Raw genomic sequence first — 17,384 nt, forward strand, 5'->3', positions numbered from 1 at the left:
ACTGATATTTTGGCTGGTACAATTTTATATGTTATTAATCATTAAGTTTGTTTCCTTATTAAATCTTCATACACGAGCACTCATCGAGTCGTGCTCATAGATAGCATATCTTATCAAGTATATAAATATGAAGAGAAGGATCAATTGATATTGATCCCTCCTCACATATAAATCATGGAATACATTAACTAAGCATAGGAAAACTAGCAATTTGTTATTGCTTTTGCCTCGGCTACTTCATCCGAGATAGCTCTGTATAGTCCTATATGTTTTCTTCAACTTTCGGATATGGAAATTGATAACATGCTCCTTCCACATGCTGTTTTCGAGATAAAGCTCATAAAAGCTCACTTCCCCACTTGATCTTACGGTTAAGGCAGCACTACTCCTAGTGCCATATAGACCTTTTAATTGCGGCGTGAGGGCAAGTGGGAATTAAGTGTGAACTATGAAGGAAGGAGTTGATGCTGGCCAAGAGATTTGTGGTCAACAAACATAGAGCTGTCTGATCCAAACTTTGGATAGAAATTGGTGTTTAGCCTTTGAAATATTTTTTTTTTATCTTTCTTATGAAGTGATTCTTACTATTGGTTTTGACAAAATTGGTGTACCATTGAAATAAAGTAGATAAGTAGGGCCAGGAAACATGCTATCCCTCATATTAGAAACAGGCCCCGAAAGCTATTTAATTGAAGCTGCTCATTCTCAGTGCTATGTAAATCACAAGCCTTTTTTGAAAGCCAATTTTCATGGATCCTTTGAAGTTCACCATTCTTAGATAGAGTTAGAATAGCAGTTGATATATCAATTGCAAGGTACTTGGTTTTCATGCAAAAAAATTGCCAATTTGTTTTAGACAAAATGAATTCGGAATCTTCTGCCATTTATTTTGTTTTGATTTACATTGGACTATTATTGTTCATTGTTGCTGATGCTGACCATTATTGATGTTATGTCATGCATGTTGGTCCTATAAAATAAACCATGAAATATTCCAAGTTTGTTGGTGCTATAAAAACTTCATTCAAGTTATTTTTGGAAAGTACCAGTAGATTCACTTTATGCCAATTTTATTAACTGCAGTCCATTGATGAAAGTTCACGTATTACAAGTGATGCACAGGTATAAATGGTTCAAACTTCAAAGGGTCCTCCATATTGTGACATTATTTCTGTTTCTATTGAAGGAATGAATTATTATTGGGTTTTCACTTTTCAATTCGCAGAGAACAGTGTTGATTACACCTTGCATGTGGAATGGTTCAAAACGACCTTGTTATTTATTTGCCAGGAAGTTTTACCCTGAAACCTTGGATAAATTGATGCTACTTTTCTCTAATTCTACTGTATTTTAAAATATCTCATGTTCATTATCATTCTTTGAAAATCAACAATCCAGAGGCACACCTTCGCTCTTGCACATAACATTTGGTTTTGCGAAGTGCCACAATCCAAAGGAAACTGGATAAAATTCTATAGGAAAAAGACACAAGCTGATTCTTTGAAACAATTTTCTTGGATGGGGCTTGACAAAACTGCTGAGCTTGTCTTGACTCTTGAAGGACATAATTTGCAGTTACTATGTTACCTTTTTTATGATTGTTTATTTTTTATACCATTATAGATTTTCCTCGTAGATGAGAATTTTTGGTGTCCTTCATAGAGGCAGGGAAAATGCATTAAATATTACTCGGTGAATTGTTTGTTAGTGATGGATCTTTACAATAATATACAGAAGAAAATTGAATTGATGACTCAGTATTTTGTTAAAATTATTTGGACAGTGCTAGGAAGAGACTGAATGTTTCTGCACTGTTTAAGTTTTTTTATTTTGACTAATTTAATGACAGTGGTTAATGGTTCTAATTCTAAGTATGGAGGGGTGAATTTGGATTTGTATTTGGTTCATGTTTGATTTCATGTTATCAAAGAGAAAAGAGAAAGACATAAAAACAAGTTTAATAAGCTCTATACAAATAATGGTGGATTCTATTGTAATCATTTTTTTAATTTTTAAAAAAACTTATTTATGATATAACTTTTTCTAATATTTTTTATAGAAACTTTTTTATTTTTAGTTTCTGAGAAAACTAAAAAAAATTATAAAATAAAAAAATTATATTATTTTTGGCCCGCGGGTTGGCCCTAACCCGTTGGGTTATGTGATTTTTTGGCCTGTGCAGACTGCTTAATATGCAGGCTATTTGGCCTTGTGGGCTTTTTAGCTCTGGCCTGCGTGGGCTAGGGCCTAATGGGATGAGGTGGCTCGTTTTGACAGCTCTATTCCTAATTGGAAGAAATAAAAGCTAGAATCCTAATTCACTTGGTCAACTCACTAAAGAAGAACCCTACAACACTATTTTCTAACCCCTACAATATTAATTTACCCGTCCATTTAGTTGATTTTTTCTTGTGCAACTTAATTTCATTCTTCAGAAACAGCTATAATAGAAGTCAGTTGTTAATGTAATGCTCGCCCACATTGGGATATGCATATAGTCCAAGAAGGTAATATGTGATCACTTGAAAAGCTCAGCTGGAATTATTAATTGCTCCCTACAATCTGTCAATAATTTTTTTTTTAAATTAAATCACAGACAACATTTTTTGTGCTCATGCATGGTAGTGCTTATTCTTCATAGAAATTCTTATGGAGGACCAACTGGTATTCGTTTGGAATTCAACATTAAAAACGCTTAAGATTGTCTATGTTATCATCAAATTCAGAGGGGCACGCGAGATCGATGTTACATGGGGATACAAGTTCACCACATGGCACAAAGCATCAAACTTATATCTCTCTTTACGGATATCAATCTGTTTATTCCATGCGACTATGCCATGTGACACAATTTGACCGTTCGTTCCGAATTTCACCATTTCTCATACTTTTAAGTTTAACCCTTAATTTACAAAGATATTAATTAGCAATTAGCATCATACATAATATTATGTAATAAATAGCATAACTATTTGTTAAGTTAATTAATATTTACATAAAATGAGATTATAAAAATATAAGATGTAATGAAATTTGAGACAAATACCATGACACTATTCTATTAAACTCACATGGGGTGGTGACGAGACCGAAGCCTCTCATACGAATTTAATTGCATGGAATTAAAATCACGTTAAACCAATAATATTTTTTAAAAAAAACTCATTAGAGTTTTGCCCACGTCATACTGTTAAAATCAATTTAGAAAGTTTCCGATTCCGACTTTTCCAAATATACACATTGATTATTTTAAAAAAATTAGTTAAATTAGTAATGTACCCATCATCAAAGGGACATATTTACATATCAGTTTTTAAATATGGTAAGGGATATTTACTTAAGAATCTGAATATTCCATATTCTGAATTTGTTGATTTTATTTGACCTATACTCTCAATTACAATACAAATTGATCATATTTGACTCATTCTTCCCTCAATTACCATACAACCAATTAGTGTGTTATTAGATTCTCTCTCGTCTATTTTTTCTTCTTCCTAATTTTATAAAAAAATATATAAAAAAATATCAAAGATATATAATTTCATTAAAAAATAACATAAAATTGTAGAAAGAATTAATCCTTATAATTTTTACATAACGGACCGCAACAGTGGCAAAGTGAGAAATGACAATGAGGATTCTGATAAACCGAACCAGCGCGAGCGGGAAACTGAAAATAGTGAAAACTCAAAAGCAAACCAAATACTGAGCGGAGATGAGACCCACCGGCCGTCGGCAACCGAAAGAGTCGCCGACTCCTATGGACTTCCAGCACCGCCCCCGCGACTCCGACGCCAGCAGCCGCCCTTCCTCCGTCGGAATCGGCGGCCGCCCCACCTTAGACCTCTACAAAGATCGTTCGTTCCAGCAATCGGCGGTTTCAAGCATCAACTCGTTCCTTTCCTCTCACAACTTCCCAATCTCCTTCAAATCCACTTTCCCTTCCGCGAAGGACATCCACGAAACCCTGAAATTCCTTCTCTCACTCATCGAAATGCCAATGCCCTCGTCCAAGCTCGAAGACGATCTCCCTCTCCTCCTAAAGCGATTAGGTTACCCTTTCAAAATCAACAAATCGATCCTTAAAACCCCCGCAGCCCCTCATCAATGGCCCACATTCCTTGCCCTTATCCACTGGATGGTCCAGATTGCAAAGTTCCATCACCACCTCTCTTCTTCCACCAACACTCTCGTTCACTCCAACGTCCTCCATCAGTACACACTCAGTAGCTACATGCATTATATCAGAGGCGACGATGACGCCATCGAGGAACTCGACCGCAAGATCAGGGAGAAGATCCAACAGGAGAAGGCTCTTGCTGAGGTGAAGCTCAAGGCTGCTAAGGAAACCACTTCGAATTTGGAGGCGGAACTCGAGAGGCTCAGGTCTGCTCCTTCTCAGAAGGAGGTTCTCGAGAAGGAAAATGGTTTGCTAGAAGATGATGTGAACAAGTTCCATATGATTATTGAGGAGTTAGGGTCAAGGATTCAGCAAGGCGAGAAGGTTTTGGTGGAGAAGGAGAAGCAGTTGGAGGTTAAGATGGAGGAGAATGCGAGGATTTGCGAGGAGAATGAGGAGCTGAAGAGGAGGGTGGAGCTTCAGACTTTCAATGCGAGGGATGTGGAGAGGATGAAGAGGGAGTTGCAGGCTGTGGAGAGAGATATTGGGGAAGCTGAGCTTGCTAGGAATGCTTGGGAGGACAAGTGCTGGGAACTTGACACTAATCTTGATCACAAGTTCAAGGACCTTCAGGCACTCGCAATGGATTGCAACCAGGCCCTTAAAAGGTTCTTTTCTTCTTCTCATTGTCATATCATATGCAACAACTATACAATCTTGTTAATGTTAAGATGTTGGTGTCTCTTGAATCAATTCTACTAATATAGTATTTAATTGTACTGTATATCTCACCAACTCACCCTTCCTTTCCTGTGCTTCTAGGTTGAAGATTGGTAATGGTATTGAGTATCAGTTGAATTCCAAGGGAACTACGCCTGCTGAGATAATGGGTATTGATCACAAATTGACACTGAAGCCTGCACTTAACTCTTTTGCTGATGACATCAAGAAGAGTTCTATGGAAAAATTGGAAGAGTTGATTTCCCATCAGCAAAAGTCCAGTGAAAATGCTGTTAGGCTTGAGGGGAAAAGAAATCAGCTTGCAGCAGTGCAATCACGCATTGATGAAGTAAGTGCATCGTGTTTAGTGCTTTATACGCTGATGTTAATGCTTAGTCTGTAGCGATGCCTACTATACAGTGTGCAAGTCTTGACTTCAACTTTTTGTTGTAAGTGGAATAGTGATGAAAATTTTAGTTTGGATAGATGAATGGTCAGGCCATGATAATAATGAATTTGATGTACAGAAAGAGGGAGAGAGAACTGTTCTTCTACTAGAAAGTTAAAAATATTTGCACATAGGCCTATGAGTGGGCCAGAGGTGGTGCTGGCTTGCAAGAATTGGATTGTGGAAGCTGCTACAGGGGCAATATTGTGTCATTGATGGCTGTGTTCCCGAAGTTGTAACTTGTGTACACGCCAATATGTTTTACTTTTTTTAGGTAGTAATTACTTGTCAGACTTAATTCTTATTTTTTTTTTTTTTGAAATCACTCATCAAACTTGCACTCTGACCTGAGTATGACTCCATGTCTGCTGCTATTTAACAGGACGATGGTAGAGTCCAAAAATTTGGTTTAAATGACAAACATCTTTTAGTTGCCATCTTTACACTAGTGGAAAATATTATAGTATGTGACAAAAAAAGAAAAAAAACACATTTCTACTTTCATGCCTTTTTCTGGCATTTATGTGACACTCTTTGTTGGAGTTAGATGGGTATTGGAAACAGAAATCATTGCCTTTTGAAGACTGTTGTTTGACTTTCTTTTCTGCTGCTTGTTGATTTATCCACCAGATTGAAGCTCAAAGGAACATGATAAAGAAGGAAACAGATGACTACACAAGCAGATGTTTTGCTGAAGCTGAGAAAATGTTGGAGGATGTCCGGCAGGCAGATCATGACCTGGACATTAGGGAAAGAGAGGCAGCTGAGGTTCTAAAGGTAATTCCTTGGTTGTTATTCATTTCTTCAATAATCAATTTGATATGCTAAGAATTCTTGAAGATGTGGAACGTGTGTCTGTTGCTGTCCTCTCTGTTGTGTTTGAATCAATTTGGAGAGGCGAATAAAATTCACTGCAAACTCCACATTGATCAGCCTATTTTCTGCACGTTAAGTTTTTTGAGTTAAATCTTATCTAACATGCTAGTTTCTCATATTTCAATCATTTTTTATATTTTGGGGTTCATATTGCATGCAGTGCACGGATGAGCAATTGTTTGCGAGCATTTTAAGCACAAAAGTAGTTGCTATAGTCCTTTATTTTTTTTGCTTATGTGTTGTCCTTTACCTAATTCGTGTTCATGTCTTTGTGCAAGTGCTTGTGAGGAAAATGGCCGATATGTTCTTAGCTTGCACACCGTGTTGAATCCATTCCTTTTCAGCATAAACTTTGGCATATCTGGTAATCAAACACGGAAACTGGGAATAAAGCACACAAAAGGTTAATTATATCAATTTCATAAGCCAAACTAACTATCGCCAAGCTTAGTAACAGGGAATAATTCAACGTGAAACATATACCACCCTTTTCTCTGCTTAATCAGCATAATTACAAAGTAAATATGTTTTGAATGAAGTCATGAGAGTTTTTCCTTTTTTTTTTAGTAACTGGGATGATACCTTTTGGTTAAAACTAACCTGATTTACTGGATCATTTTGTATCCAATGAACCTCTTTGTTTTTGTCAAGGCCTCGGAATTGAAGTTGCAGGAAACGATTAAACAAAGTGAAGAAGAAATTCAAATGCATGCTCACAAACTCCTGAAGGCGGTGGATTCAATCTCGAAGTACAAAGTACATGTAGCGTCCAAAATTTCAGAGATGAAGAGGGATCTATCGGAAACTGCAACTGCTGTCTCCGAGGCATACCGGGGTTCTCTCCCATCTCAATTTGGTAATATATTCAATGCAACCCGTCAATTCAAGAAAACAAATTAAGTGCAGCATTGTGTATGTACAATCTCTATAGCGTCTTTTTCTTTTTCATACTTCACTGATCGCCACACACAAACACATCACCTCACCTCTCTTTACATTTATATAATTTTCACCACTTGATTACTGCTCAACCGATCTGGTTTTCTTGATACTCTAATTCTGCCATTATAAAAAATACGAGGGATTTGTGAGTAAAAGTAATGGGTAGTAAGGATTTTTCTATTTTTTCTTAAAGCATGAATTTAGAAGACAACAATAATTGTTGTATTAATATACCTTGATTTCAGCCAAAGTAAAATGAAATTCTGCAATATACAGTGTTATATTTAGGCCACGACAGGCAGAAGTCTGATAGGTAAGAAATAGACAAACCATTTTTATTTTTCTTGATTTCTTGACTGCTCACCTATTTTATTGATTTTGTTATATTATTTACTTTCATGGTCTTTGCATGTTCATAGCTCTGTTGTTAAAAGAGTAAATGGCTCATACTATTGTTCCCCTCTTATTCATTGTAGTTATTATGCTCTTTTATTTTTCTATCTAGATCACTGGGCAGCTAAGTAGAAGATTGCTAGAACTTGCAGTTCATCCCGTAGCTTTGTTTGGAAGTCCTCCTTAATTTTGTGTTGTATTATCTTCTAATGTTTGAAACATATATTTTGTGTTTCTGTATATATTATATGATAAATGTTTGTGATATTTAGGGATGTTAGAAATATAGGCGTAATTCTGCCGAAATATGGGGGGAATTGTTTGGAATTTTATTTTGCTTAATATAATTATTGTTCCATATAGGCTTGCAGGTTAAAGCATGTCTTGAATACCTTAATATGTGCACTTGTCATGAGTCGACATTTGGCTACGACAGTTAGGTGTTACGTAGATAGCATTTTAGTATGTCAAAGATTTGTTTTAGACCGAGCATAATAGTTTCGATTCATGCAAGAGATCCATAACATATTATGAGCGAAACTTAAAAATCGTGGCTGCAATTTGCATGATTTAAAGGTCATCAATATCATGAGTGAAAGTAGGATTACACCAGTAATTTTCAGGACCCCACAGGTCCATATTTTCGGGTAGAAACGTCATGCTTGAGAAATCGATAAACTGTCGTGGCTTCCTACAACGGAAGTGCTGCAATTAATCAAAGCGTGAGTGGTCACTGTTGCTCTAATCGAAGAGAAAGTCCAAAAAAATCAATACAATAAAAATTGCTGCTTTGTCAGATACCTACTTCCCTTTCTTGGATAGCTATTAGTATTTACATGTCAAGGAGGCATGCCTATAAGAACTAGCAACTACTAGCCAGGCCACACCTGAGACTACAGAATGTCCACGCAAAAACAATTACAAAAACATGAGCTGTTATATGATCCAGTGAGCATAAAGGCCGATAATGCATTAACCACATTACCTGACAAGAACAACTTCCAAAGGCTGCAGTAAAAGCAATGTAACCAGAAGAACCAACAACAGCTCCAGATGGCCAACTATATGACCATAGGCCTTTCCTGGTGGGTGTACACTTGCATATGTCAAGAAATCAATTCTCCTCAAAATCTTAAATTGGCGGAAGACATATATTATTTTATATTATTCCTTGACAGCATAAGAACCTCTGTTGAAAATGCAGAGGTCCATCGTTATTCTCCACTTCACATCTGCAGTCATAAGAAATCCCTCACCAAGGACCAGCATGGTGGGCTATTGTGATTACAATGAAACCAGTTTTAGATTTTAAGGTCCAACTCCAGTAGACATCTGCAAACCTATTGACCTTTTCCTATATAATCCACCAGTCTAAACCCGAGTTCTGCATCACTCTGCTAGGATAAACACTCAAAAATAGATGATGAATGTGACTTCCTTGTGGCAATGCTAGAGGTGATTGAGAACTCTTAAGACAGTAAAAGACTAGTACGTGGAGAAACAAGACTTATGGGAGATAGAAGTGGTCTCTTTACGAATGGATGATCCAATAACTGAGCAGCAGTTGGCCGTTTATTTGGGTTGACTTGTAAGCATTTAAGAATGAAATCTCCTGCATCTTCTGATAAAGATTCGGGAATAGGTGGAGGTTGACCCCTTCCAATCCTAAATAACGCTTGCATCTGTTGTAACAAAGAAAAATACTGTATTAATCATCGGTTTTCTAATTTCAAATATGATAACAGTCCGTATTACTTGATGTCTGAGAAGTAAGAAACCGAGTAAATTAAAATCCTTAATTGAAATGTAAAGAGAAGATTATATTAAGAAATGTTGGACATACTCCTTCCAAATGAGAGTAAGGAGGTTGCCGTGTCAACATCTCTAGAACTGTACATCCTAAGCTCCATATATCAGCTGCTAATCCATAACCACGATTCCTTAGGTTAACAACCTATGATCCAAACAATTCAAAGTTAATCTAGTCACTTTAAGAAAGCTCATGTAAAATGAATTTTTCAGTTTTTTTAGTTTGCTTAAATTACAAATGAACGAACAAACTACAATTTAAAGATGGTGATATGCAGTCTGGTATAAAAACTCAAGGGAAGCAAATAAGTCTATAGAATAATTTACATAATTGAGATTTATGTTCATACAGTAAGTAAGAATATTTGGCATATGTGCTAAACTAAATTAGACAGTCCCACATGATCCATCTCATTCTAGTTCATCCATTTAAAGAAATTATATCAAACATATGCTACAAGCATAGACAAACCTCAGGGGCCATCCAGTATGGAGAGCCTTTGCTTGATTTAACATCATTCAATTTGGTTGCCTGTAAAGGGAAAAGAACCAACAGTATAATTTCAATTTCAAGCAGTTAGCATTTGGAATTTGCAATGATAAAATGCTGATTTTAGAAAATTCATTTAGCTGAAGAAAGGAACCTTTGCCAACCCAAAATCTGCAAGCTTGACGAACCCATCTGCATCAACCAATATATTGGCACACTTGATGTCCCTAAAAATTAAAATTTTCGATGAAAAAGAGAATTAGAATGTGGCAAGTCCATGTAAACTCAAGATATTTAAGCAATCAACTTCCCACCACTGCATCCAACTTTAATTACCAAGTGTTTTCCACAATCATAGAAAGTGGCTGAATATAGAATCTTCAGAACACAAAAAAAGAAATCAAAATTCAAAATGAACTGTACTTTTTGCAATGATTCGATGCCAAACATTTTTTCCCGTAAGACATTAGGCATGAAACATATTTTTCTTAAACCTTTAGCATGAAACAATATATCATCATTAACCGAACCAGATTTACTTTCCTTACCTAAATAAGATTAATTGCTGTTATTACAGGTATAATCATTGCATTGCATCAGGATAGAAAGTTCACTAAAATTACCTGTGAACCACATTACGATCATGAAGATACTTCAAGCCACTTAAAATCTGCCTTGTGTATGCAGAAACTTGAGAGTCCCTCAAACTATACTTTTGATAGAGACTTGCCAATGATCCTTTTGTCACAAGCTCAAGGAAGATATACAGCTTGTCATTGTCCTGAGAAATAAAAAGATATTAATACAAATAACAATGAAAAGGAGAGAAATCCATTAATAACAGGTTTTTTTTTTTTGTGGCTTCATCCATGTTCTTCGTTTCCCCTTTCCCGTTCTGGTTTCTTTCTTTTGTTTTTCTTTTTTGTCCTTTATTTGCTTCATTTTGTCAAAACTTTAAGTATCCTTTTTAAATTTTGATGAAATAAAGTCTTACCGGTTCCTTTTTTCTTGTAAGCAGATCTCAGGACAATAGGGGACGCTACTTGTGTATTTGGTTGTTTGAAATATACCCATAATCAAAAAATTTGAAAAATTATTTTTGATTGCAGTTTCATTTTGTGCGGGTGTATTTTGAAGGTTTTAAGTATAAGATATAAATTTATAATTTTTATCTTACCTCCTTATTATTTATGAGAAATAATTATCTCATGCAGCAAAGATAAGATAGTGAGATCCATTATATTTTCTTTTTTTTTTAAAAAGTAGTTGACCCTACTATTTTGTCTCTGTTACTGGAGATAATTATCTCATACAATATGAGATAAATAGATCCCATTATTTATAGTATAACTTTTGAAGGTTTTAAGTATAAGATATAAATTTTGAAATTTTTCATTTGAGGTATAGTGATTTATAGGACTTGTAATTTTAATTATTAATATTCGTTGAGTAACCCAATATTTTGAGGGAACGACAACAAATTAGTAGTGGAAGATATTTTCTAAAAGATTGTCAGAGGCCTTCTGGTTGAGTTTTAATTCGTTTGATATATCCTCAGTTGTCATATTGGTTGATACTAACATCGCTTGCTCTGCCTCGAGTCATAGAAAGTAATGTAATTGGCTCTTGTAGTATTAAGTGAATAGTGATGATTAATTATGATTACATAATTATGTTATTATTATTATTATTATTATTATTATAATATTGTTATATAATTCATTTATATGATTTACTTTCATTGCATTAGAATGTTTATAAGTTAATATCTAAATAAGAATAAATTATTCATGCGTTATATTTGATTTCTCCCTCAATGTATTTATTATACCTTTTTTATTTATCTAGATCATATATATTGTAGTAGGTGTTTATATTTTTGAGATGTTAATATTGTAGGAAAAATTATGCCGAAATTTCGATAAATACACATTAAACCTTATTTTGGGATATTGTTTTGCTATTGTATCATCATGGACTTTCACAGTTCATGAATTATAAGTAGTAAATATTTGACCCATCAAATAAGAAACTGGTTGACAAGGAGGCACCTATCTCTTTCCATCAGCCCTATGGTATCTCATTCCCTCCCTCCTATTTATAACATAAAGACATATTGCTCCACACCCATATCCATCACAATAAATAACAATTAGTGTACACTTCAATAGGATTGGTACAAGGTTAAAGATACTCAATAATGAACAAAGAAATTTCACCCATATCCATATGCAAATGCTTTGTGATTTAAAAAAATCCTTATTTAAATTGCCTCATTGCTGAAAATGTAATTATTCATTCCAGAGCGCCATATTAATAAAAAGGACTTGCCAACCAGAAGTAACATACCTTGTCTGTGCCAATATATCGAACTATGTTCTCGTGTTTAAACTGACTCAAAAGAGATATTTCCTGAAATAAAAGCCACAAACAAATATTCACATAATCAAATGGTGCCGTATAAGATGGAACAAACATATAAAGAAATATGTTATATATAAGGTTTGATGAGAAGAAGAGGAAGACAAAGTCATCCCACCTGCTGAAGTTGGAAAATGCTCTGTTTGCCCTGGCTTCCTTCATCCAGCAAAGACACCTCCTTTACCGCAAAAAAGTCCCCATCACTGCCAGAAAAAAAGAAAAAGAAAAAATAGATATATATGTGTTACCAGTTACCACTTACCTCTGTTAAAAAAAAAAGCAATAAAAAAGAAACAATGAAAGAGAATATATACTGACTCAGTGAAGCCTTCATAGACCGTTCCGAATGACCCCTTTCCTAAAACCTCGCCCTTTTGCCAAGACTTGAAAGTTCGTGTAAATGACCCATTTGGCGAGACATTATGAATGGACATGTCAGCTTTTTCAGTTTCATCACCAACATCACTATCATCATCATCATCATCGTCATCATCATGGGACATAGATGAAGTAGAATCACTAATTCCATGTTCTTCCCCAACAACAACAACAACATCATCATGTTGGGGAGGAAGAGGAAGAGACTTGGTCAAATGCCAAGCAGAGGTGACCTTGTCAACAAGTGGCGGTGGCGGCTGTTCCAGAAGGGGAGGCCTGACACCTTTGATTCCCCCATCTCTATTAATCTCATTCTCTTGCTTTTTCAGCACAACAACAGCATCACCACTTTCAAGTTTAGGAGGAGGAGAAGAAGAAGAAGAAGAAGAAGAAAAAAAGCGAGCCTTTTGTGCTTGTTCCCAAGCTGCTGTTGGGATTGCAAAGTCTTCGGGTCCAGAGAGTCCTAAACTTCTGAATATATGGTCGAATTCACCATCGATTCGGAAGCTGGTTTGGTTCTCCAAAAAAGTTGTTTCAATCTCATCGTCCGGTTCGTAATCGATCTTCTTCATGGCGTTCCGCCGCTCGAGGCGTGGCTTCAACCGCTTCCGATCACCCTCCATTGATGTCCTCTTCCAAGCTCTGACAACTTCTTCACATAAACAGAGAGACAGAGAGAAAGAGAGAGAGAGAGAGACGGCACAATACAACGTATGTGTACTTTTTCCTAATTAATAATTTAATGTTAATAGTTACCAACTTATTCTACTCATGCTATAATGCTACCAAAGATGAGGAGAAACCTCGTCATGCCACGTGGCGTAAGGCGCGGAATTCAAGACGATTCAATAATGTCATGCCCAAACTATTTTTTATTTCCTTTTTTTGAAAAGTGATATATGTACGTAAAGAATTTCATAAATTTATTGTTAACAATTGTTTCATAAATATTAACCCGAGTTGAAGAAGAATAATTAACAGGCTGAAAAGATTTCATTTATAAATGTCTAACACCACTTGAAAACTTTTATTCTCACTTCTCTTTACGTGATGATACTTTTGTAAATTTCCTTTTATGTGTAGTGTATATGTTATTTTTAATGTATAATAAAAATTATAAATAATTGTTTTGTAAATGTGTGTGTGTAACTGTGTGTATATATATATATATACATATTACATGTGTAAAAAATTTAAAGAATTTATTTAGTGATAAATAAACATGTAATCTGTATTTTAATTTTAGTTATGTCAATTATTTGATGAGACCAGTGGCGGAGCCACGTTGTGGCTTGCAGTTGGCTTGGCACTGGCTTATTTAGCCACGTTCGTTTAACTACACTTGAAACGTAGAAAATTCTGTTTTAATTTTTTTGAAAATTAACCACGTTTTGGTCATAGCCAAAGAACCTTAGCTATTTGGACACTGACTGAATTTTTTGGCACTTGATAACATGTCATGCTAGTTCCGTCACTAGATGAGACTGTAAATAGTTTTTTTTTAATATTTTTTAATTGTCATACAGATTATTTGATTTTTACTTGATCAATCAAGGTGTCCAAATGTCATCTAACAATAATACTGGATTGATTTCTCCGTTTTTTGAAATAAATCAAATAAAATCAATTTTAATTATTTATGTAAAATTAAATGATTAAATTTAGTCTGTTTTATTTCGAACACTCACGATTATGTTTGATATTTTTGTCATACAACAAAAAAATAATAATAAAAGATGAGAATCTTTTGTAATTAAAAAAAAAAAAAACTGTAAAGAATCGTGATACGAGTAGCTTTTGTGTGTGTGTGTGAAAAGTGAGTATACGGTTGAATATGAATCCCATCATTGGCTTTGAATTGATAACTCTTATGCATCATTCTCTTTATTTTGAAAGTTGTACCAACTTGTTATATTAAATTACTAAGATGCTTGCAACATTAAAATTGAAATATTGTAACAACTTGTCAGTGTCATATGTTTGAATTTGAAATAAAATTCGCATACACTTAAATCGATTCTAATAATATTGAACTAATACAACAAAACAAAATTATCTTTCAAGTATTTATATTTTACAATGACACGCCTATTGGCTGTTAGTGCCGGACCAAGACAAAGAACAAGGACCAAAGATGTAGTTTTCTACAAACTAATAATAATAATAATAAATAATAAATAAATGTTGAGTTAAAGAAGCCTCACCTTAACAAGTAGAATTTCAGTGGTCCCGAACCCATGTGTTATTTGTGTGTGGGTTTGGTTCGGGCTAAATTTTAACAAATTATATTTATTATGTATAATTATATAATTAATTATAATTTGGCCGGGTTAAAATTGTAATTTGGCTCGGGCTACAATATGTAGTTTGACCCTATCTAAAACTTAAAATATTTTTAGTAAAAAATTTGAGTAGGTTGTATTAGTTTATATGTTCAATTTTCACTTTTTTATATATATATATATATATATATATATATATATATATATATATGAGGTAGGATCTTTTGACACCGGTGTTAAATTTCAATTTTGACACCTCATCTGAGAGCTGTTAGATCAAAAAAGATCAACGACTCTGATTGCAAGCACGTGACACCATTGATCTTTTTTGATCTAACGACTCTCATATGAGGTGTCAAAATTGAAATTTGACATCGGTGTCAAAGGATCCTACCTATATATATATATATATTTAGTAAAATTAAAAAATATTTAATAAAATTATAATTCTTCTTAGTGTTGTCTGCTCAGGTGCTATGTATTTAATATAATTTAAATATATTATGATATTAACTAATTAAAATTAAGAAAAATAAATACACATATAATTTTTTGACCCGGCTCAGATTGAAGCCCGACTCTGCCACTGCTTGAACCACCATTCATTTAATGATCTGGACCAATCAAAATCTTTCATTTAATGATCTGGACCAATCAAAATCTTACAATTCATGAGGAGAAATGAGTGAGAAGAAATAAAAAATATTTTTTTGTCTAAATATTTCATCTTGAATAAAAGGACAAATATGAGAGCTGGAGTATCAAAAAAAAATTCCCACCTTAACCCACATGCAGCGCAGACATCTACAGTCAAATCTTTGATTCATGCTTAAAAATAATAGTTAATTACAAACGGTATAAGCCGAGTGTTTGATTTGGAATGACCATTTATGTGCAAATTTTGGTTTGTGCCCTCCCCATTCACTATGTGGATCCATGATCCATCGCAGAATAAAATAGATCAATTCTACCCCATTTATTCGATTCCCGTGTGGAGTTGGACATGTGTTTGATTTTCGCTGAATGCATTCTTGGAGAAGGGGCTGAACCTTTAGCCATCACTGACCCCCGCACTCCGGATTAGTCTCGTAGCCAACTCAAAGAGTCGAAGCTTGTGGGGATACCGGAGGAAGCCAACTCGCCTCAAAAAGATAATTAGATTTGGGTAACTCTAAAAAAAAAAATATGGAGAATGTCGCATATATTATTGTCAAAAATTAATCTAAAAACAAAAAAAAAATATAGAAACGGTAGAATCACGGTGTAAAAACGTAAGTAAAAATAATCTTTAGTAAAAATGGATAGAAACACCACGTAGAACCATAAAAAAGGTAGAAACTCATTTTTATTTTATTTAAAAAAAAGCCTATTTTTCATTTTTTCTAAACTCAATTTTCTTTTTTTGTATTTTAGACTTATGTCTTGTATAATCATATGACTTATAAATTTTAAATATGAAGTTATTCATTAAATTTTGAGTAGTGGCTTATGTGATTTTTGTTTTATATGCATGTATATATAATTCTGTATCTTAATTTTAAGAAGTAGAAACTTCACGTTTTGTGCTATTTTACTATTCATATTTCTATTACTCTATTTCGTTTATACGTACAAATTCAATTTTAACAACAACCTGTATAAACCAAAATTTGAATTTCAAATTTGTTTTTACATTTATGACAAAGATATGCCATTATAAACGTCAGGTCCATGGTCATCATAAAAAGTTAGAAACATTAAAAAAATCCAATTTTCTTTTCCTATATCAAACTACATTCTTTTGGTAGAGAAAATGAATCCAAATCAAGATAATTGCAGGATGAATATCTAACGGTACGCCATATTTCGGTTTAGTTCACATCTTTATTTCAAATTAATATTTAAATAATTTATGACAATAGGTTTAAAAATAATAAAGTGGTTTAGTTTTATTCGAATAAATTATCTTCATAAAAAAAATATATTGATATTTTTATGACACATGTTTTGATAATCATACATGAAAGAAGGTACATCACCAGACGCTCAACCTGAATAAGTTCAGTAAATTATACACAAATAATAATAATTTTATCATAAATTTTTTAAAAATATTTTTCTCTTTAAAATTTCATCTATTCATCTTGATTTCTTGGAAAGAAAAAGGAAAATATAAAATGAATTTAAAGCAATTGTTGTGGACCTTATCTTGCGGGGCCCATCATGATCAACTACTACTGCTGCTCGTGTCCTGTCTTTTGAGTCTGCCTGTAGGAGAGAGATACAAAAAATAACGAATTCTATAGATAATTACATGAGTATAATTTCAAATTTGAAAGAACTGGAATCCTAATTATACTCAAACGAGACACAAGCGTATTTGGTATAAGAGAAATTTTTGTTATGTCTGAGAATCATGATTTTGAGTAATATAATGAGAAATTCAGTTTACCGGGAATAGTATAAAAAAGATATTTGATAGACTTAAATATTATTGTGAATATTTAATAATTTTACTGAGTA

At 33.9% G+C, this 17,384-nt stretch overlaps 2 protein-coding genes across 2 annotated transcripts; one reads left to right on the plus strand and one right to left on the minus strand.

The window, feature by feature from the left end:
* Positions 1-3,718: 3,718 nt before the first annotated feature.
* LOC133284193 (kinetochore protein NDC80 homolog) lies at positions 3,719-7,789 on the plus strand. The gene is made up of 5 exons (XM_061481183.1): positions 3,719-4,791; positions 4,946-5,192; positions 5,922-6,068; positions 6,819-7,023; positions 7,615-7,789. The coding sequence occupies exons 1-5, from the start codon at positions 3,719-3,721 to the stop codon at positions 7,632-7,634; spliced, it is 1,692 nt and encodes a 563-aa protein (XP_061337167.1). The 3' UTR covers positions 7,635-7,789.
* A 328-nt stretch (positions 7,790-8,117) lies between these two features.
* On the minus strand, positions 8,118-13,316 carry LOC133284218 (mitogen-activated protein kinase kinase kinase 1-like). The gene is made up of 8 exons (XM_061481215.1): positions 12,541-13,316; positions 12,341-12,425; positions 12,151-12,213; positions 10,425-10,582; positions 9,956-10,028; positions 9,784-9,843; positions 9,346-9,456; positions 8,118-9,184 (listed from the first exon to the last, which is right to left on the minus strand). The coding sequence occupies exons 1-8, from the start codon at positions 13,221-13,223 to the stop codon at positions 8,972-8,974; spliced, it is 1,446 nt and encodes a 481-aa protein (XP_061337199.1). The 5' UTR covers positions 13,224-13,316; the 3' UTR covers positions 8,118-8,971.
* Between the last annotated feature and the right edge of the window lie 4,068 nt (positions 13,317-17,384).

The sequence above is a fragment of the Gastrolobium bilobum genome, unplaced genomic scaffold (genome assembly GCF_033153095.1).
Source record: "Gastrolobium bilobum isolate Gb01-03AN ecotype WA unplaced genomic scaffold, APGP_CSIRO_Gbil_v1 utg19911, whole genome shotgun sequence".
Classification (NCBI taxonomy): domain Eukaryota; kingdom Viridiplantae; phylum Streptophyta; class Magnoliopsida; order Fabales; family Fabaceae; genus Gastrolobium; species Gastrolobium bilobum.